The following is a 22,414-nucleotide window of genomic DNA, read 5'->3' on the forward strand; positions in this document are numbered from 1 at the left end:
TAGAAGACACCCACATTGTGAATTTTTTTCCTATTAGTGTCATAGAAACTCAGGGGCCTCAGTTTTTAAATCAAGGCTGGGTTCTTGTTGCTTATCATATTTAAATTTTGTTAGAGCTGCTGCTGAATGGTGTTCATGTCCCTCATAATATTTTAAATACAATATTAGCAATTATTTTCATTGGGCATTACTATGTATATCCCATTTCCTTTCTTTTTGTGATGTTTGTGTTGTCAGAAATGATGGTCCTTTTAAAAATACAGATGACATTAGTGAGAGATCACTGTAGCCGGTATTATCCTCTTTAATAAAATCCCTGTGTGCGTCCAGGTGTCCGTGTGTGTGTGTCTTCTGGTGAAGTGCGCATGCGCAGGGCACGGTGCGATGCGCGATAATACTGTCACAGAAAGTTACAGGTGTTTTACGGAAATTCAAACCAGTATTACTGCGAGAGGAAATTAAAGGTACACAATACAGTGACTCATATTACAGCCACATACAAGCCAGTATTACTGTCAGAGGAGATTAAAGGCATATTACCGACGCGCACGCCTGTATTACCCCCAGAGAAAATTAAAGGTATATTACAGACGTACAAGCCAGCGGACGTACAAGACAGTATTACTGTCACAGTATTAATTAAAAACACACAATATATGGCGGCAGCCCACGAAGAACGGTCAGCTCAGCAAGTAAACATCAACAAAAGAAAGGCTGAAAGAAAGAAAAATACGACCAACAAAAAGAATGAGGTCAAAGTCCCTTGCCATTTAATATAGACTGTTCCTACTAATGTTTATGCACTACTGTTCTAGCACCCGTTATTGTAACGGGCTAAATGACTAGTTTCTGTATAATATTCATAGTACGCAGAAAAACTGAACTACTTTGTGAGATAGTATTTACTGATTATATGGCATTGTAGTACAGATGTTAGTACTACTTCTCACTAATGTAAAGCAAGTTTGAAATTTCAGATTAATCACAGACTATATGGATTTTACACATTATCCCTATCTTTCTGTGGCTTATTACTCAGATTTTAAAATTTTCTTCCAATATTGCAAAGATGCAAGCATTAGCTTGATTGGCAAATCTTAAATATTTCAGAGTGGTTTGTGTTTATGAAAGTATATTGCAATGGATTGGCACACTGTCCAAATTTGGGTTTGTCTTTTTTCTAAAAGCTGCCAGGATAGATAGATTTTACATCTCTAACACCCTAGTTTTAGAATAAACACAATAGAAATTATATGGATTGATGGATGTGCACTCATTTGCTTTTGGGTTTTGTTCCTGCCATTGTTTAATTCAAATGTTGCTGGATCCTTATAATGCAAAAGAATTGAATTGGCTGACTGCCTCACAGAGGCATACTTAAAGTTTCTCAAATGAAAATAACTGATGTTGCCAGGTAAACTGATGGCTGTGAAATCTTCACATATCCACAACTCCCATTTACATGAAAGAAATTATAGGTCATTGATCTAAAGCTCACTTCCTGGAGAGCAGCAGTGGCTGCAGTTTTTGTTAGAAGCCAATTCTTGCAGTAAAAGGAAGGCATTATTTAATTATGTAGGTCGTTCCTTGGGACTCTCATTCTGCTGCGTCAGAAATTTCTAGCAGTGTACATTTTACTTTCTGAGAAAATCAACAAATGTTTTGTAAGCTAGAATCGATTGGTACTCTCGGTGTTTTCTCTTTCTTTCAAAATATTGTATTCAAATCTTAAGCAAGTAAACTTAAATGAAGAATAATGGGTAGGGAATAATAAATGGTGTGCATTGAGCTCGACGACTGCAATCTTTGTGCACTTTGTAAAGATGTAAAAACTGCACTATTAGTAATTTATGAGATGTTAGATAAAGAACCAAGGCAACTCATCACTAATTAAGTGAAACATTTCTTTAACAGCAAGAATTAATTTCTAATTAACATGTTTTTTGAAAGAAAAAAAATGCAGCCTATGTAGCTTTCTAAGAAGTGAGATTGAGACCATTGTCTGTTTTTTTCCATAGACAAAACATTTATTTTTACTAGTAGCAGACATGATTCTGATAAATAATATTTAATTTTTTTTCTCCCAAGCCTCCTCGATTCCTGCTGCCTTCCTGGTCTTCGATGGCGAGTTGCTCCTTTTAGTGTGCATCACTGTGTCTCTCCGAGTCGCTTAGAGAGATCACTCATTTAGCCCCCTGGGCATCAACCTCTCGTGCCACTCAAGGGCCTTCTCTCCTTCGAGCCTTTCCTTTCATCTCGCTTGCACCGGCTCCTTCCTCCTCCTGCCTTCTCTCTTTTTCCCTTTAACCTCTGTCTTTTCTTCTTTCTCGATTCAAGATTCTTTCTCTCAAACTCATGCTTCCCTTTTAAAATGGGAATGTGGCACAGCTGGGCAATCAGCAGCACCCAGGGTCAGTTAGGGTCGCGGACGATCCTACACCACTGCACTAAGAAGCCACTTGCCGTGCTAACAAACTACCCACATGAACGCACAAATGCAGCAATTTTTTATGTAAAACGCCAAACAGCCGTGGACCTCACTTTACCGCACATGTACATATATTTTACAAACCCTGCTTATTTTTTTAATATGTACATGTAGTGTATATGATGCATCATTAAAAATATCTCCCATCTGTTTTCAAAGAACATAATAAGCAACGAGGAATCAACACTGAAAATAAGACTAAAGATGAGAAAAAAGATACATATTAGTATTTGTAAGAGATTGTGGCAAGTGTACTGGGAACAGTACCAGAATGATAACCTCTCACAATGCTCTACAAGTATATTTTGAATCATTCATTTATATGCTTGCTCTGTGATTAAAGATTATTACCTATAACTAAAACATAAATAAATGGATAAAACATAATATTTGACATAATACATTTCTCCTAAGAATATCAGTAGTTAACAGTGACACATCAATAGTGACTTTCTTTGCACAAAGACATGCTTAAAGCACACAGCAATATTAAAGCATAACTTCAGAAATAAATCAATGGGACAGTATATTAACAAATTTTCTAGACCACATCTTTGGCCCACTAAATTACATAAGAAGTGCTCATCATAATGTAGTCAAATTTCTAATGAAAATGGTTTCAGTATGAAAAGATAATGGAGTAATTAATAAGGTGATAATCATTGTAGGTGAATTCAGTGTACTTGGCTGTCAAATTATAAAGCAGTTACTGATTTGGATGTTTGTTGCAATTTAAGAAACTGTAAAGGTAATTCCTAAATTGAGAAGAACAGCTACTTGAAGATGCAACAATTATAATTAACAATTAATATGTGTAGTCTGACATTCACAGAGACTCAGTACAACCAGTCTCCAACATGACTCGGCAATGTCAAATAGGTTTGACTTTCTCTGAAGTTGTAGGGGCAGGTCTATGTGTGCAAGAGTTGAGAACTAATGAGCAGTCAGTCGGGTGTGTAAGGCATATAGTGCAGCAGTGAGAACCCTCACAAGGTAGTAGTGAAGGAGAGAATTAAAACAAAACTGAGTGCCATTACAAACAATCCTGTACATTCTCTCATTGACACACTAACAATGATTATTTTCAGCAAACGAATAATTAAGCAGAAGTGTGTCAAAAAACATTACTGGGGCTCCTTTATATCAAAACCAATACACCTGCATAATGCCTGTGACAGCCAAGTCAGAACTTTTCTTTCTTTTGAATTTTCTTGCTTTATAGTCATCCCTCTGTGCATTCAAACCAAAGTGTGTGAGTATATTTATTTGGTTATTTACTTATTTATCTACCTATTTATGTATTTATTTATTTATTTAAAGAGCATCTGTAAAAACCCAAATTTCCCCCGGTAACAAATAAAGTTCTATCTATCTATCTATCTATCTATCTATCTATCTATCTATCTATCTATCTATCTATCTATCTATCTATCTATCTATCTATCTATCTATCTATCTATCTATCTATCTATCTATCTATCTATCTAAAGAATGCGGTTGTTTTGGACCTCACAAACAGAAGACAGTCTTGTCTGCCTGATGTCTCACATTTATTGTATCACAACAGAAAAGAAAAATAAAACAGAAAAGGAGTTGCAATAGATCAAGTTGTTAATGACAAGCATTTATGTTAATTACTACCTGTATGAGTGAAGTTTGTATGTTCTCCCTGATTCTGTGTGTGTGTTTCTCAGTTTACTCCAGTTTTTCGCCCACATCCCAAAGATAAATATTTTAGGTTAATTGCCAACTTAAAATATGCCCGTTCTGAATGTGAGTATATGCACGTGTGTTAGACTGGTGCCCTAAATAGATGATATAGTGGCATTTACTGGTTCCTGCCTTGTACGTGATAATACTTTGAGTTATGTATTTTTCACTGACCATGTAGTAACCTGAAAACACCGAAAAATAAACCCATAATCGTTTGAATGGGCATAATTTAAATGAGACTGTAATAATAATAATAATGAAATCTCTTAGTGTACAAGGGAAATTTCACTTTCAAGAACACAAACGGTTAACCATTGATGAACAGTGGGCATTTCATATATATTGTGGCGGACAGCCGGGTCCCATGCCCGGCAGGGACACCCTTGCTGCATCTGTTCCAGGGGAGCAACCATGGGCAGCTCAATACCTCCCCCGGGACGCTGGGTGGCAGCCTCCCTGGCGGACGGTGATCCCCCAACCTGTTGCATGGTTCCATGGGAGATGGAGTCCTCCACAGCCTGGTTGGGGGCTCAGATGGCCGCTAGGGGGAGCTGCATGGAATCAGCAGCCTGGCTGGAAGAATCTTCAGTCCCACCCGGAAGTGCAATTAGGTCCAGGTCAAGCACCTGGAACGCTTCCGGGTGGGATATAAAAGGGCCAGCCACCACCACTCAGGAGTGAGAGTCAGGAGGAGGAGGAATAAGCCTGAGGAGGAGTGGTGGTAAAGGAGAGAGGATTGTTGGTGTTTGTTGAGTGCTTAATGAACTGTGTATTGCCTGTGGGGCATAGGGAAGACGTGCGCCCACGGATGAAGATAAATAAAACTTTCGTTTGTTTTATACGTGCCTCTGTGTCCATCTATGTCGGGTCAGGCGCCTATATAGTGCCTTGTTACAATATATATATATATATGTATGTATTTGGCCACATAGTCATATATTATAATATTCCCATAGTATTATGGACAGAAGGCATATTGGAGTTGAAGAAAAATTAATGTGCTCCTTCAATAATATGCCATTTGGGAAGCCAGCATGTATATCTGGAAAACACCTGACAGTTCATCATTCTGTGTGATAAATATACATTTGTCATTAGATGTTTTTTTGATGTGAGGGTTTCTTCAGCAGCAATATATCTTCCTTAAGTTGAAAGTAATGTTAATATAGGATTACATCTGAGATGTCAGTGACAACTATGTACGATGTTTGCTGCATAGTACACACAAAGACCACAAAATACTATTTGTAATGATTAGATTGTGGCTACATTTACATTCAACAAAACTGGCAAGGAAGTGTATTTTGTAGGGAGCACATACTTTCTGAAAAAAGCTTCTTCTGCTTGTAGCCTAAAGCAAGCCCAGAAATACACTAATACATGCCTCAGAAATTAAAGAAACAAAAATAGCACTTAACTATACTGTACACTGAAAAAGTATAACCTACATTCAACTTAAAATAATTAAGGTAATGATTCACACTTAATATTTTCAATCTGAACCAATGTAATTCTTTTTATCTTATTGAACCCACAATTTTTAAGTTGAGGCAAATTATTTAGAGTGATTGGGTGCAATTCACTTGTTTTATACTGAAGTAAATCTATTTTTTAAGTTGAGGCAAATCATTTAGAGTGATTGGGTGTAATTCACTTGTTTTATACTGAAGTAAATCTATTTTTTAAGTTGTTACAATATAAAATGGTTCATTGGTCGTAACCTGTTTTTATGCTATTAGAAATATTATGAACATAACACATTCCAATGCTGTACTTTTTACGTTTATTTAAAAATCTAGTGCAAATACACAAGCATTTAGCAGTGTAAATCTTAAATATACAACAAAAAATTATTAAACGTTTCTACAGATTTCTTGAAAGTATGTTTTATTACGAGTTCTTATACTTAAAATTAACAATTGAGCAACAGGGTTACTTACCAGAAATACTCTGTTATAAAAGTCTGCTGCTGAAAATGATCAGACCTGTATAGCCACATCCACTCCACTTAGGAAAGTATTCTTCTTTTTTGGCAGTTGGAAAGACAGCACGCTGGAAAGTTCGACCGGAAGAATTTACAAACGGCCTCTCCCACACAGCACACGAACAACCTAAAATATTAGGTTAACTGAAATAGGATTTTTATGTTTATTCCCTCCACCATAACTTACTTTGGTACAAACAATTTTTTTTACTTTGATTGAGATCTGAAACCAAATACACTGCCTGGCCAAAAAAAAAAGTCGCCACCTGGATTAAACTAAGCAAATAGGTACGAGCCTCCTATTGGATATTTACTGCATGGGCAATTATCTTTCAGCTGGCAACAAGTTATTTAACCCCAACTGGTGCAATGAGTTGCTTCTCATTTCTTAAACAACCATGTTGAAAGACACATCTCGTGGTCGTGAAAAAGATGTTAGTCTGTTTGAGATGGGCCAAATCATTGGCATGCATCAAGCAGAGAAAACATCTAAGGAGATTGCAGAAACTACTGAAATTGGGTTAAGAACTGTCCAACGCATTATTAAAAACTGGAAGGATAGTGGGGACCCATCGTCTTCGAGGAAGAAATGTGGCTGAAAAAAAATCCTGAATGATCGTGATCGGCGATCACTTAAACGTTTGGTGAAATCAAATCGAAGAAAAACAACAGTAGAACTAAGGTCTATGTTTAATAGTGAAAGTAAGAGCATTTCCACACACACAATGCGAAGGGAACTCAAGGGATTGGGACTGAACAGCTGTGTAGCCGTAAGAAAACCACTAATCAGTGAGGCAAACCGGAAAAAGAGGCTTCAATTTGCTAGGGAGCATAAAGATTGGACTCTGGAGCAATGGAAGAAGGTCATGTGGTCTGATGAGTCCAGATTTACCCTGTTCCAGAGTTGAGAATCTTTGGGATGTGCTGGAGAAGGCTTTGCGCAGCGGTCAGACTCTACCATCATCAATGCAAGATCTTGGTGAAAAATTAATGCAACACTGGATGGAACTAAATCTTGTGACATTGCAGAAGCTTATCGAAACAATGCCACAGCGAATGCGTGCCGTAATCAAAGCTAAAGGTGGTCCAACGAAATATTAGAGTGTGTGACCTTTTTTTTTGGTGCCGACTTTTTTTTTTGGCCAGGCAGTGTATTTCAAGCTACAACACTAAATGACTAATCTTAAGTTGCTTGAAAGAGAAAATTTACGTTAAATGAACAACATCAATGTTATACTTTTTTCAGTGAGGAAAGTTTGGTTGTTGGTCAAACCTTGGATTCAGGAGGAACATTGCGGAGGAACATTTCATCCTGGCTGTGAAATACTTGACCAGCTTAATGTCCTCACAGGAATTATGGGGGGCTAATGGAAGTATGCCCAACCAGTCTACATGTGCTTTGTTGACTTGGAGTAGGTACAAGTATATTGTCTTCAGGTTGGTGATGAGGTGCTGCCTCAAGTGGAGGAGTTTAAGTATCACAGTTTCTTGTTCATGCATGAGGGAAGAAGGGAGTGGGAAACTGAGAGGTGGATTGGATCAGTGTCTACAGTCATGCAGGCTTGGTTCAGAGAACAGGTTCAAAGGCTACATGGCTCCAATGCTCTGAACAAAACAGCACTCACAGGTTAAATCATTGCAATAGACAGATACTCTGTGAACAAGCAGCAGCAAGTTGTCTTAACTTTCCATTCAAATGTTATTTACAAAATGAATCCAATAAATGATAACAATGCAATACAGACCTTCTCTTCACTTTTGTCTGAAGTTAGAATATTAAAGAAAATGTTTGGTTAAATGGAATGACTTCAGCTCCCTGTTGTTTTCTTGCTTGGGAAAGATCTCAAACATCAAAATAAAAGAAACAAAACATTCCCTACCTGCAGGTACCCCATCTACAGTCCCCACACACTCTCACCCGATACTAAAAGATGACTGAACAAAAAAGAGTAAAAAAGAGGCACAGAGGTTTTTTGCCTTCATCATTATGACAGACATAAAACATGGGGGCAGGTTAGATTGAAAACTAATTGTAGAAACTAAATTTTAAAAAGGATGAAATGAAATAGGAGAAAACATGGGGATCCCACACTTTTTGAATACTGACCTTAGCTGTAGGTAAAAGAACAAGGTAGAGGAAAACACTGGAAATTTAGAGCAAAGGTTATGGAATTAAAGGAGCACTGACTCCTCAAAATGATCTTTCAGTGTACCTAGAGCAGACCATTGCAGAAAGAAAATGGCATGCCCATCGATATTGAGGGCACTATTGTAAATAAACCTCCCCCAACTGTCCTAGCCAAGGTGAAACAAAATGTAATCCTCTGCCAATATAAAACAGGTTTAAAATATGATATGCTCTAGAAATAGGAGAATAGTATCACCTTATAGAGGTGGTTTTGGGACATATCAATAGTAGTGATAGGGGAAACCAACTACAAGCCATGTGAGAGTGCTGCAAGTTGTTTTAATGAAAAGATTAAAAAGCATAGGAGACAGACAACAGAATTGCCTCGTGCCACTACAGAAAGGAAAAGGGTGAGATACTGTATCTCTGAGTTAGAAATATCCAATGCCTCTGGGGCTGAATACAATTTTTTTATTAAATTTAATGAAAGGGCCAGCAAAGCCCATCACCTGCCAAACTTTTCATATATAATGCCAGTTCAGTCTGTCATAGACCTTCATGGCATCTAGTGAAAACAGCGCCACAGGTATAGCTTGGGAATAATTCTTATTAATAATGTATAACAGGTGACAAAAGTTATCTGCAGCAAAGCAACTGTCTTAATGGGAGGAACAAGAATGAAGACAAGCAAAAAAGAACATTAGCTAGTAATTTGGCAAAGGAGGTCATCATAGGGTGACCTTTAAGTGGAAACACCTGTTGGATCTTTGTCAGGTTTAAGAAGCAAGGAGATGATGCGAGAGTGTATATTAGAATGAAGGTGTGATTTTGCTAAAGTGAATGAATAAAGGTGATTTAATGGCTGTGTGATTTATGACCAAAATGCTAAATTCAATTCATGCTGAATTCCTTCAGTACCTAGAGTCTTAGCTTTGGAAAGAGAAACCCCTCTTGATTTCTTCCAAAGTTAACTGAGAATTTAAAAAGCAGTGGCATTTTGAAAAAGTTTTGGAAGTTGCAGAGCTGAGGAATGCATATTGTGCTTCCATTTGAGAGGAGTCAGCAGTGAACTATTTAGAGTAAAAGTCTACAAAGCACTGGAAGAAATAGAGGAGAAAGCATCACATTTGCAGAGCCTCCAAGGTAATAGTTTCCTTGGCATGGCATCTCATAAATAGTAGTTATTAGTAAAATGCACCGAGTGACCTGTCAGGAATTGATCTGTAGTCAGTTGGTTTAAATTGTATATTTTTCTGTAAATATTGGGGTCTCATAGCTTTTTGTCTTGTCTGCTTAAAGGTCAATTCTCTGCTAATAATTTTATTAAACCCTTCTTGAAATTGCCATGTATCACAGCTTACCATTTGTTCAATTAAGTCTTAACAACAGTCAGTTCTTAAACAAAGACTGCTTTGTTTCAGGTTGCTTGCAATGGACAGTTTTTTTTAAATCTGATAATATTTATTTGGTAATAAATTCTGTGGACTTGCTATGCTTTTTTAATTTGAGAGAATGACCTGTGGCCACCATCTTGGGAATCTCGAAGATGAATGTAAACTTTATCAAGGATGCCTGAAGGCTGTTAATACAAGCATGGACACCGGCAAGTGCCTATTCTTTAAGCTCTGCTGTCAGTGGAGAGATGAAAAATGCACTTTCTGCAAGGTCTGCTGGAAGCGAGCTTGACTGCAGTTGAAAAATAATGTTATGCTAGGTAAGGAATCCCCTGCAATCTAAGAACACCCCTCCAGTTCGACATTATTTTATGCTCCCTTGCCACAACAGCAAAAGCAGGAGCAGTGCCTGCAGACTGCATGAACACTCTGTCTCTCCCTCATTCTCTCTCTCTCTGTCTCTCTTTCTCTCTTTCTCTCATCTCTCTCTCTCTCTCTCTCTCAGTCTCTCATCTGCAGTAGAATTGTGACACCAGCATTAAGATTCCATCAGAGGAGTGAGAGAATGCGCAGTAAATGTAAGGTGTCTTATCTCTGGCTCACTCATTGTTACAATCTAATAGATGACAATAAATAAATATGTAAATGCTTGTGTGCAGTTATCAGTTCATTAGTCATTTTCGTGAATAGCAAAGATAAAGAATTGTATACCTACTAGTGCCAACATTTTTCAAAAATTAGCAAGGATTCAATAGCTGGAGTTCAGAAGCAGACCATTAAGATTAATGCTCAGTAAACAGTGCAGAGAGCAAAGAAACAAAATAGGCACCCAAAAATGCCTTAACCCTACTTAATTTGGAGGACTCTAACAATGGGATAAAAGATTAAATATGGCAATTTTCCATTTTTATTTTTTTGTTAATTTCAAGGCTTTGTTATTTAAAAGAAAATACAGAGACTGAGGTTTACTCTGATTTTGTGGTCAAAGTTCTAAGTACACCCTGAAGCATATGCAAAAGCTCTTTGGATAATCTAGTTACCTTCCCAATCCACAAAATGTTGAAAAGCCTGTATTATCAAAAATGTGTGACTTAAAAAGACCGTATTGTCAGTGAGTGTGGGTGTGAATGTGTGTAAGGCCTATGACAAACTGAGAAATGGCTTTTGAAGATTGGATGGATCCTTATTTAATGATCCGGACTCTGTACAACATTTTTTCCATCCATACATCCATTATCCAACCCGCTATATCCTAACTACAGGGTCACGGGGGTCTGCTGGAGCCAATCCCAGCCAACACAGGGTGCAAGGCAGGAAACAAACCCTGGGCAGGGCGCCAGCCCACCGCAGGGCACACACACGCACACCCACACACTAAGCACACACTAGGGACAATTTAGAATTGCCAATCCACCTAACCAGCATGTCTTTGGACTGTGGGAGGAAACCGGAGTACTCGGAGAAAACCCACGCAGACACGGGGACAACATTTTTTTAATTAATCAATTAGATCAGCATAGATGAATAATGAAAGGAAACAAGTCAACTCATTGTAGAAAGCACTTTAACTAGGTTAATTATAAAGGCTTGGTTTCATAGGCAGAGGGTACTCACTCCCCTGTTATACATTGATGCAGCAATGATAAAGCTTTTTAATGTATCGTGTTTCAAAGGAATTGTGGTGTTTGCAAGGCCTCTTCTGGAGTTTACAATTCATTGCCATGTAGAGGTAACTATTCAGCCAGTCATTTTCCAACCTGCTATATCCTAACACAGGGTCACGGGGGTTTGCTGGAGCCAAACCCAGGGCAAGGCACTAGCCCACCGCAGGGCAGACACACACACACTAGGGACAATTTAGGATCACCAATGCACCTAACCTGCACGTCTTTGGACTGTGGGAGGAAACCGGAGCACCAAGAGGAAACCCAGACACGGGGAGAACATGTGAACTCCACACAGGGAGGACCCGGGAAGCGAATCCAGGTCCCCAGGTCTCCCAACTGCGAGGCAGCAGCACTACCACTGCGCCACTGTGCCGCCCAAACTATTTAGCTGACATCATATTATAGAACCTGCATATCACACATCAGATCTACAGAAAATGATGAATCAGCTTTGAATGTGCTGCAGCAAAAGTTTATGACAGCAAAATGTATTTTGGCTCTCCACCAATAGCATATTTTTTTAGAGGACAGTGAGTACTGATGGAATCCCATCAATGAAAAATAAATTTTAATAAGCTTTTTGTAGAAGGCACTGTTCTGCAGTGGGCTGACGTCCTGCCCGGGGTTTGTTTCCTGCCTTGCGCCCTGTGTTGGCTGGGATTAGCTCCAGCAGACCCCCGTGACCCTGTAGTTAGGATACTGTATATTGGGTTGGATAATGGATAGAAGGCATTGTTTGATGTATATGCTTCACTGGTGCAACCTTTAACATTTCACATAAGTGTCTTTTGGGGTTGGGTGATGACTCATAGTTTCTTATGGCTCATAGTCCTGCAACCAAATTTCAGTCAGCTACCACCTGTGTGGTTTTTGCATTTATAAATATTCTCCCTGTATTGTGTTTTTATCTCCAGGTGCTTTGGTCCCCCACCCCCCTACATCCCAAAGGTGTACATATTGCATTAACTGGCAACTCTAAATTTGCCCTGGATGAGTGTCTCTGTATGTCTTAATGTGCCCCATCCAGAGATGGTTAATATCTCCCATCTTGTTCTATTCAGCACTAGCTGGACTGGATAAATGGGTTACAAAATCAGTGGACGTGTCATGACCTAGAAAGTCTTCATCTACAAGCATTTTAACAGTTTACTAAAGTCATTGTTCATAACAAATTGTACATAAAATACTAAAGTAAAGCCTAATTTTATTTATTCTAAAAATTGTACGTATTCTTCACAAAGAAATATATAAAGTAAATTAACTATCCATCCATCCATCCATTTTCTAACCCGCTGAATCCGAACACAGGGTCACGGGGGTCTGCTGGATCCAATCCCAGCCAACACAGGGCACAAGGCAGGAAACAATCCTGGGCAGGGTGCCAAGCCACCGCAGGTAAATTAACTAGTGAAACTTAAAGTTACACCAAAACTGAAAAGTTAAATGTCTTTTCCTTTAAGAAAAATAATTTTCACTTATTAAAGTGATTTTTTTTTAGTTTTTATGAATCATGTGTTTATTTCTTGCACCAATTACAGACATGTGACAGCCATTGAAGTCTAATTCTTATTTATTTTTTTTGCAGTGAGCTAAGAATGAAAATGAGTAGTGGCATCGTTCTTGCTTAATTGAACTGATGCTTAGTATGTGTCTGGTATTGTACATCTACTACTGAAGCTGAATCTAAGTTATGTTTAACGTTCAAAACTCGTAGCTTTCAGTACATTTACACAATTTATATGTGGATGATGAAACAAATTATTTGAGATAGTGTCAATATACTAGAAAAGCATAACTAAAATCATTTCCATCTTTTTGCAGATGAAGTACTTTCTGAAAATTTTTTGGACTACAAAAATCGTGGTGTTAATGGATCCCACAAAGGTCAAATTGTATGGAAAATCGATGCCAGCTCTTACTTCATGGAACGTGAGTACTTCTCTTATACAACTTACAGTTTTACAACATACAGTAAGTAGGGATGCAATGATACCTGTTAAGGTGCTCATATACAGTATTTTGCGCACCATAAGGCGCACTGGATTGAAAGGCGCACTCTCAATTGCGGGGCTTATTTCTGTACTTAAGCCATACATAAGGCGCACCGTATTATTCGGCGCATGCAAAAACAAGGTAACAGAAGCAAAACAATGAGTTTAGTTAAACCTTATTCTACTACGTATTTAAAAATACACTCACATTGTTTTTTGATCAGTTTGTTGTCACAAATCCATCGAAGTCCTCACCTTCTGTATCTGAATTGAACAGATGGGCAAGTTCGCCATCAAACATGCCGGGTTCCCTCTCGTCATTGTCGGAATCAGTCTCGTTGCCGGGTGGCTGTTCAGCAATGATTCCAGCTTTCGCGTAAGCTCGGACAACAGTCGAAGCAGACACCTTAGCCCAGGCATCCACAATCCATTCACATATGGTGGCGTAACTCACCCGGCGCTGCCTTCCAGTCTTAGTAAAGGTGTGTTCGCCGTCTCTCATCCATCGCTCCCATGACGCTCGCATCTTCACTTTGAACGCCCTGTTTACACCGATGTCCAGCGGTTGGAGTTCTTTTGTTAATCCTCCTGGAATGATGGCAAGCTCCGTATTCATTTGCTTCACTTGTTTTTTCACAGTAGCGGTGATATGGGCACGCATGGAGTCGCAGATCAACAAAGACGGTGATGCATGGAAAAACCCACCCGGTCTCTTCACATACACCTCTCTCAGCCACTCTCTCATTTTCTCCTCGTCCATCCAGCCCTTTGGATTGGCCTTAACGATGACTCCGGCTGGAAACTTTTCTTTTGGCAGCGTCTTCCTCTTAAAAAATGACCATAGGTGGTAGTTTCTGTCCATTACCGTGGCAACCAAGAACAACAGTGAAAGCCGATTTCTCATGCCCCGTGGTGCGTATGGATACCGTGCTGGTCCCCTTTTTCTCCACAGTATGGTTCACGGGGATGTCAAAAGTGAGAGGGACCTCGTCCATGTTGGTGATGTGGTTGGGCTGGATTTTTTTGTCGGTAATCTTGTTGCTGCAGTAGGTGCGGAAGATGGTCAGCTTTTCTTTGTAATCCGCTGGCAGTTGCTGCGCCACGGTAGTTCGTGCGCGGATGGCGAGATGGCGCCTTTTCATAAAACGAAAGCACCAAGACGGACCTCCTTGAAAGTGCTCGAGCTTCATGTCTTGTGCTATCGTTATTGCCTTCAGTCGAATGGTGACTGTAGAGACGCTTCTCCCGGCTGCTCTTTGTTCAAGAATCCATTGTTCAAGTTGGTCTTCCAACTCTGGCCACCTCGCCTTGTTCCCGCGGAAACTCTTTTTTGTCTTTTTAACTTGGCGCAATTCATTCTCCTGCTTCCTCCACTTCCGAACCATAGATTCATTGATTTTAAATTCTCTCGCTGCTGCTCTATTCCCATTTACAACCGCGTAACTGATAGCCTGTAGTTTGAATTGTGCATCGTAAGCATGTCTCTTCTCTGATGCCATTTTCAGGGTCCTTAGCCAAACAAATGTGGTTTCGCAGTGCACCAGTAGTACAATATACCTACCTGCTGTAGGCGTGGCGGAGGTAAGTGTACGTGGCTTTACGTAATGTTCTGCAATTGGTTTATCGCTGCCAGCGTTCATAGTGTACGTATTACTACGTCCCTATGTCGGCAGGAAATGGTCTGACAGTCAATCAAGCAGAGCGCTTACTAAAATGCACAACAACATTTTTACAGATTTTGGAACTCAGTGCACACATAAGGCGCACCGAATTTAAAGGCGCACCGTGGATTTTTGAGAAAATTAAAGGCTTTTAAGTGCGCCTTATAGTGCGCAAAATACTGTATTTGTTCTCATACTTGAAAAAGAAGGAGGTGTTCATCTCGCAGGCCACCTTCGATATCATCAAGAGGAGTCGCAGCGCACGGCTCAATGGCAACTCTGGTCTGTACCGGGAACTGAGAAGGACGGCTGTGAGGGCTCTGAGGGCAGATAAAGAGGCGTTTGTTAGAAGAATCTGTGACCAAGTAACACACCATCTGTGGTTTAGTGACCCATGTTCTGCTTACAGAGGAATCGAAGCATTACGCACATCTGAATCTGTTCCTCAGAGAGTCGCAGTCAGGGCGGCTGATGGAACAGTCTTTACGGATGACACAGCAGTTGTGACCCGCTGGGCTGGCTACTTTGAGCAGTTGTTCAAAGCTGATCCTCCGGCTAGGACGTTGGATATCTCTGGGTTCACGGTTCTTGAGGCTGATCCTCCAATTAGCTGTGAACCACCCACTCTCACTGAGTGAACCAGCTGAAGGGGGGAAAGGCTGCAGGGATCTGTGGTATCAGGGGTGAACTTCTCCAGGCTGGTGGTAAGGCTGTCATCTTGGCATTGTAAGCAATATTTGCTTTCATTTGTGAGACTGAAATCATCCCAACTGACTGGAAAATGGGACTTGTCGTCCCTTTCTGAAAAGGGAAGGGTGATCACCTGGATTGCAGAAACTACAGGGGGATAACACTGCTCTCGGTGCCAGGTAAGGTCCTTGCTAGGGTCGTCCTCAATAGGATCCGTGATCACTTGCTCACCTACCAGCGACCGGAACAGTCTGGTTTTATGCCTAAGAAGTCTACCATCGACCGCATCCTGGCAAATGTATAGGGTTCTAATGGAGTGCAAACGCGAATATCGGCAGAGTTTTTTGCAGCCTTTGTCAATTTTCGTAAAGCGTTCAACTCAGTTGACGAGCTACCTTGTGGGACATCCTGATGGCTCGCGGGATCCCCTCGAGGTTGCTGGATATCATGGCCAGCCGGTAGACTGGTACTGTGAGTGCTGTGCAGAGTGGAGGCAGGACCTCTGCGTTTTTCCCAGTTGATTCTGGGGCTCATCAGGGGTGTGTTCTTGCTCCTACTCTGTTTAATGCTTGTATGGACTAAGTGTTGGGCAAGGTTGTGGGGTCCAGCGGCTGTGGGGCATCTTGTGGTGAAGAGAGATTCACTGATCTTGACTTTGCTGACGATGCTATGATCTTTGCGGAGTCAATGGAGACCCTGATCGGGGCGCTCGAGAGACTGAGCGAGGAGTCTGAGTGTCTGGGCTTGCGAATGTCCTGGATAAAAACCAAGATCCAGGCCTTTAATGACCTTTTGGGCACATCCATCAGCAGTATGTCTGTTTTGCGGAGAGAGTGTCGACCTTGTCGAGAGGTTTACTTACCTTGGCAGTGACATTCATGTCTCTGATGACTCTTCCTATGAAGTCAGTAGACAGATTGAGAGAGCATGGGGGGGTCATGAGGTCACTGGAAAGGGGGGTGTGGCACTCCCGATATCTATGCAAAAGGACGAAGATCCAAGTCTTTAGAGTCCTGGTGCTTCCTGTCTTGCTATATGGTTGCGAGACATGGACACTCTCCAGCGACATGAGATGAAGACTGGACTCCTTTTGTACTGTGTCTCTCCGGAAAATCCTTGGGTACTGTTGGTTTGACTTTGTGTCGAATGAGCGGTTTCTCATGGAGTCCCGAATGAGGCACATTACCTGCATTGTGAGGGAGTGTCACTTACAGCACTACAGCCATGTGGCGCGTTTCCCAGAGGGTGTCCCGGCTCGTAATATCCTCATTGTTGGGGACCCGAGTGGCTGGACCAGGCCAAGGGGTCGCCCACGTAACACCTGGTTGCGGCTGATAGAGGGTCATTTCCGGAGGGTGGGACTGGACTGCGCGTCTGCCTGGGGGGTTGCCAACCGAGATCCCGAGTTGTTTCGTTGTGTAGTGGGTGCAGCAATGAACTGTACCAGTGCATGCTCCCCAACTTGACTTGACTTGTAAAAGTGCACAAATGTTTGGAACAGGCAAAAAAAAAATAATCGGAGAACTTAAATGTTTGTGATGTGGAAGTTTTCTTACAATTAACAATGAATGCAAAGCCTAATGGACTGTAAACTGCGAAAGTACACAAGAATGAGCACACAAATTGCCTCTGGCAGTGCACAGCATCAGCCATCATTGCGGCAGACTCTAGCAAGGAGAGAAAAATGTAAAAAGATAACTTACGAGTAGTGAAAACAACAGAAGTGTTTGCCCAATATATTGTTCTTGATGATCAACCACTGTCGGTTGCTGATAATGTGTGATTTCGGTGTCTCCAGAATGTGTTAGAACTCACGTACAACATTCCATGTCATGCCCACATCAAAAAGATCAGCTTACCAAGGACGCACAAGTTTGTAAAAAAGCATATCGACAGATTTTTGCACGACATAACAGCTGTCAGCTTCGCCACTGACATTTCGAGCAGTGTTGTTTGTCCAATGTCTATCATCAACTTAACTGGACAGTGAATAGATGAGAATTTCGCTCTCCAGTGGATAATGCTACATGTAAAGCGGTTTCGAGGCTCTCATACAGGCCACGCAATAGCAGATATATTTAAGGAAATGCTTGGCATTTGGTCCACGACAATGCCAAAAATATGATAAAAAGGCATGGATGATGCTGGAGTCCCAAGGCTGGCAGTAGCAGAGGGCTTTTTTGCACAGTGAAGTTTTGCAGATGCTGTGACAGTCGGACATAAAATACTGTAGTTGGCCACTGTGGAATAAAAATTACATTCCCCCCTGTTATTCTAAGGGTTAACATATGGCCTGTCATATGCTGGACTGTTGAGAAAGAATGTACTCTGTACTTAAAGTGCAAACTGCTTTTTTAAGATCTTTTTGTGTTAAAATAGCTGTAGTTGACTTATTAGCCATAAGATGATGTATGACTTATGCTAGAAAGAGGAACTACTTAAGAAGTAAACAAGCTCACAATATAAAGAGCTGTTTTAAGGGGGGGGGGGGGGGGGGGGGCTTTTCTCTGGCTTGCAAGCAGAATACTCACAACTACTCACCTGTTGCCAATAAAAGTTATTGATTGATTGATGAAGGTCCTGTCTTTCACAGCGTATTTCTTCCACACCACTTTAAGCATTTTGCTTTAGTCTACTCCCATTTAGAGGTCAATCTGCATTGCCACTCTGCTTGATCCAAGGAGTGCCCAATTATTAGGCGAAGTGATGTGCTTAGCTAAAAGCAGCACATATGGATGTGCCACATGTGTTTGCTTTTTCTAACTCACATACCTTGTTTTTAATGGAGAAACTAAATGGTAAATTTTAAGATAACTTTATTAAATTAAAAAAAAAAGAACTTCACTATGTAAACTATGCTACGTATTTTTCACTATTTTATTAATTTGGAATAGTTTCATTAAGTTCTAAGCTTTTCGTAATTGGAAGTTTGTTTAGAAAAACACTTGGTTGTTTTAATTAATGGAATTAAACGCTCAAGGGTCACTTAATATACAGTACATACTAATTTTGGCTGATCATATTACAAGTAAATGTGTTTTCTAATAGACATGTGTTTCCTTGCAAAACACGGTATCGGATGCATCTATTTTCTGGCAGAATGAGATGGCATAGAAATCTGTGCTGTGCTTCCTCATTGTTTCCTAATTTGAACCATTATTTGTGGAGAGTTTTGCTGTTTACTATAACACTGCAAACAAGCATGGAAAATAAAGCTAACATTTTGATATTAGTGGAATGTGTGTCTGCATCAATATTGATGACTCTGCATTCAAATTGATTATTTTACTGGAGCGATGCTATTTTTGTTTTTGTCTAAGAAAGATCAAATATTTCTATCCTAGCTCACTATTTTAATGTTTCATATATTTACAATTAAAAATGTGTTCAGTGGAATACAGTATATCTCATTCTCATTCATAGATAGATAGATAGATAAATATTCTTTTGAAACTGCATACAGCTGTTCACAAATTTGTATCCTAAACATGACTATGTGTAAATAAATTTGAATTTATTATTAATTACTTCTCAAGGGTGTTTAAATAAAAAATCCTTACTGGCCAAAATTTCTTAAATATTAAGCATTTTATAACAATCTCTTCCATTACATAAAATGTCTTTAAGTATCAAAAATTGTCTATTGAATAGCCATAAAACTAGCATTCATATCATCAGGAACAAAATGTTCTTGTTATAGATATAAGGATCAGTTTCTTTTCATATATCAATACAGCCAAAGAGGCCAAAGAGATGGTGTTGCAGGAGCTGCAGGAATTGTATGGCCCAGAAGCAGCTGGACAGGGCTATGTGGCACTACCTGCCAAAAGTCCATGGCAGGCCCAGCTGAATAGTAATTTGAAGCGTATGTTTAATGAGATCTTAGATGAACATGCAGCAGCATCAATGAGCTGTGTTCTAGTATCTGCTACCATACTGCTGGAAACATGCTTGGGAGAGACCACCATTTCTCATTCAGACAAACCACTTAAGTACTGTTCAGTTAACAAAGCGTAGTTCCTCACTTTGTCTCAGATATCAAGGAAATACCTTTTCAACCCCATGCAGTAGTGCAGAGAGTGAGAGATTATTTAGTGCATTGTCACATATTGTTATTGAAACTAGAAACAAGCTTATTGTACAGTTGAACATGAAGAGATGCTTCTGTTCATCAAAAGGAATCTAACACTTACTTTCTCGAAAGAGACATAAACCTGTCCAGTGGCAGGTGTTCCCCAATAACTTTTGACCCGTATACCTTTACGCCACTGAGAGTTATCTTAAAAAATGGGATACCAGTAAGAGAAATGTTCTTGGCATGTTTAGCTGAATCCCTGTGAACACTGTTATACTATTACATCCCATGTTGAAAGACTTGAAACAATGGTTTGGTTTACATACATTAACTGTATTTGATTTTTGATTTTTTTCTGTGATATTTGAGCCATAAAATAAAAATAGCGTTGTAATTGAATCTATGTAATGTACTCTAGTTATTTATTCAGTTTTGAATTATCCATCCATCCATTTTCCAACCCGCTTAATCCAAACACAGGGTCACGGGGGTCTGCTGGAGCTAACCACAGCCAACACAGGGCACAAGGCAGGAACCAATCCTGGGCAGGGTGCCATCCCACCGCAGAGTTTTAAATTATTTTACTTCAAATTACGAGTCTATTATTTGATGTTAACAGTGAAGCTGACAGTTGATGAACAAATACTATCTTCCAGCCTCACTACAATGGTATCGGTATCAATATTGACAAATGCTAAAAAACAAGTATTGGTATCAGTGCATCCCTGGCAGTAACTAAGGTGGGCTAGTGAGATTTGTTGTCAGGTTTCAATTTACCACACTGGCTTTCTTCATGGTGTAAAAAAAATCTGTTTGCAGTTTGACCCTTGAAGTTTACCTTTAAGCCTTATTAAAGCTGTTCTCTTTTTATCATGAATAATTAATAACATAACTTATGTAATCACACACACATAGACACAATTTTTAAGAGAAGAACCTGAACTAATCTCCAGGGCAACTATGGGTTAAAGCACATATACACATAAGGAAAAAAAACTTTCTTATGAAGAAACTTAGGACAAGGCTTGCAATGGTCAGAATTAGAATTCTAAATTGCTTTCCATATACTAGACTGAATAATGCTGGAGTGAATGAACCAGGGGCTACTGCCCATAAGAAGCAAGAACCAAAGAGAAAAGACAGAAAGAAATTTACACTTACCGAGTGAGCCCGCTACACAGGCAAACGGGATACAGAAAGTACATTGCTGTGTTCTAGTTAACATCACAGACAAAACAAGGAATGAAGCCGCAAAATATGAGGAATAAGAAACTGCACTAACAAACGGGACACAGTGGCTGGTATTTCTTTGTATTCAGCAGCTGTGCAGATAAAAATAAATACATAGAGAATGAGTCACAAAGCAGAAGGTGAGAAGCAATAGAGTTTATAACAGAACCAAATATAAAGAAGCTGCCAGTGTACAGCTTGGACATCTTATAGAAATGGCCTATCTCCAGAGGTACACAGTGGGTGCTGTCTCTGAGAAGGAAACAAATAGCTTGGTGCTCAACATGATAGGTAGCTGGACAACAAACCAAAGCACAATTCCCTACTGTAGCAATTTTCTGTAGCCGTGTTCAGTCCAAGACTGCGTATCCCTCTCTATGGGAAAAGAAAAGAAAACAATACAAAATGAAGCATAAACTGTCTTTCTTGTTTCTTTCCTTTTTTGTCAACAAAAATTAAGCTTGAGGGCCCCATGCATTCTATAATGACATTCATGATGCCATGCATAACCCATATGAGATAATAATGCACACAGTGTGACAATACATACATACGAATAACATCGTAACCATGTGATTGTGTGAATGCCAACATAGAACCTAAACATAAAAGAGAATGGAATAAATGTCCCAAATAAAGGATGACTTATACAAAAAGAATGGAAACAGAGTGTCCCTGAACAGTTTATTATATACTCCTAAATCAAGTGTTCCTACCTTTTTAACTATATTGAACTCAGCCTTTTCTTATGTACTGTTTAAGAGGAGTAATATTTCATAATATCTGTTACATTGGCTTAAAACTTCCATTTTCTATGCAATGGCTGTGTGGTTGTCTTTCATGTTTAATTCTAGTAAGTACTGTGTGACTAGCTGATAAAAGATTGCTGTTATTGTTAGTGAAAACTAGCAAGAATATTTTTAAGAGTAACCAGGAGAAACGACATTAAATGAACTGAAAAAACAAAGTCAAAAACCAGGAAATCTACTGCACAATTACCAAAGCAAACTCAAAAATCAAGGTCAAAAAGTTTGAATTACAGTACAATGCACCTAATTCGGAGAGTTAATAAGAAATGTAATGATTTATATCATGAGGTAAAAGTACATAATAAACAAAAATAGTTGCATCCGATATTTTAAAGTTTAAAATGTATGCTTCAATTTAAATATTTAAAGTGTAAATATTCTTGATTATATTAGAACTGTGTCATTTTTCATGCTTTGGTAAAGGTCCATAGAGGGCTAGATCCCTAGTAAAGGATCAGAAATCAAAAATAACATAATTTTCATAATCACTGACTTTGAAACTTAAAGTCCTGATAAAATTTTTGCTGAAGACACCTATTGGTGTACTCTTATTAGGCTGTAATTACCTGCACAAAACATGGTTG

At 39.5% G+C, this 22,414-nt stretch overlaps 1 protein-coding gene across 3 annotated transcripts in view; it reads left to right on the forward strand.

The window, feature by feature from the left end:
- LOC114653632 (E3 ubiquitin-protein ligase HECW1-like) overlaps positions 1 to 22,414 on the forward strand; it is a 461,230-nt gene that overhangs the window by 141,269 nt on the left and 297,547 nt on the right. For all 3 annotated transcript variants that reach the window (XM_051929083.1, XM_051929082.1, XM_028804051.2), the window contains one exon: positions 13,196 to 13,303. In XM_051929083.1, coding sequence (XP_051785043.1) covers positions 13,196 to 13,303 — 108 coding nt within the window. The remainder of the gene's footprint in view (positions 1 to 13,195; positions 13,304 to 22,414) is intronic.

Source organism: Erpetoichthys calabaricus, chromosome 6, assembly GCF_900747795.2.
Source record: "Erpetoichthys calabaricus chromosome 6, fErpCal1.3, whole genome shotgun sequence".
Lineage (NCBI taxonomy): Eukaryota > Metazoa > Chordata > Cladistia > Polypteriformes > Polypteridae > Erpetoichthys > Erpetoichthys calabaricus.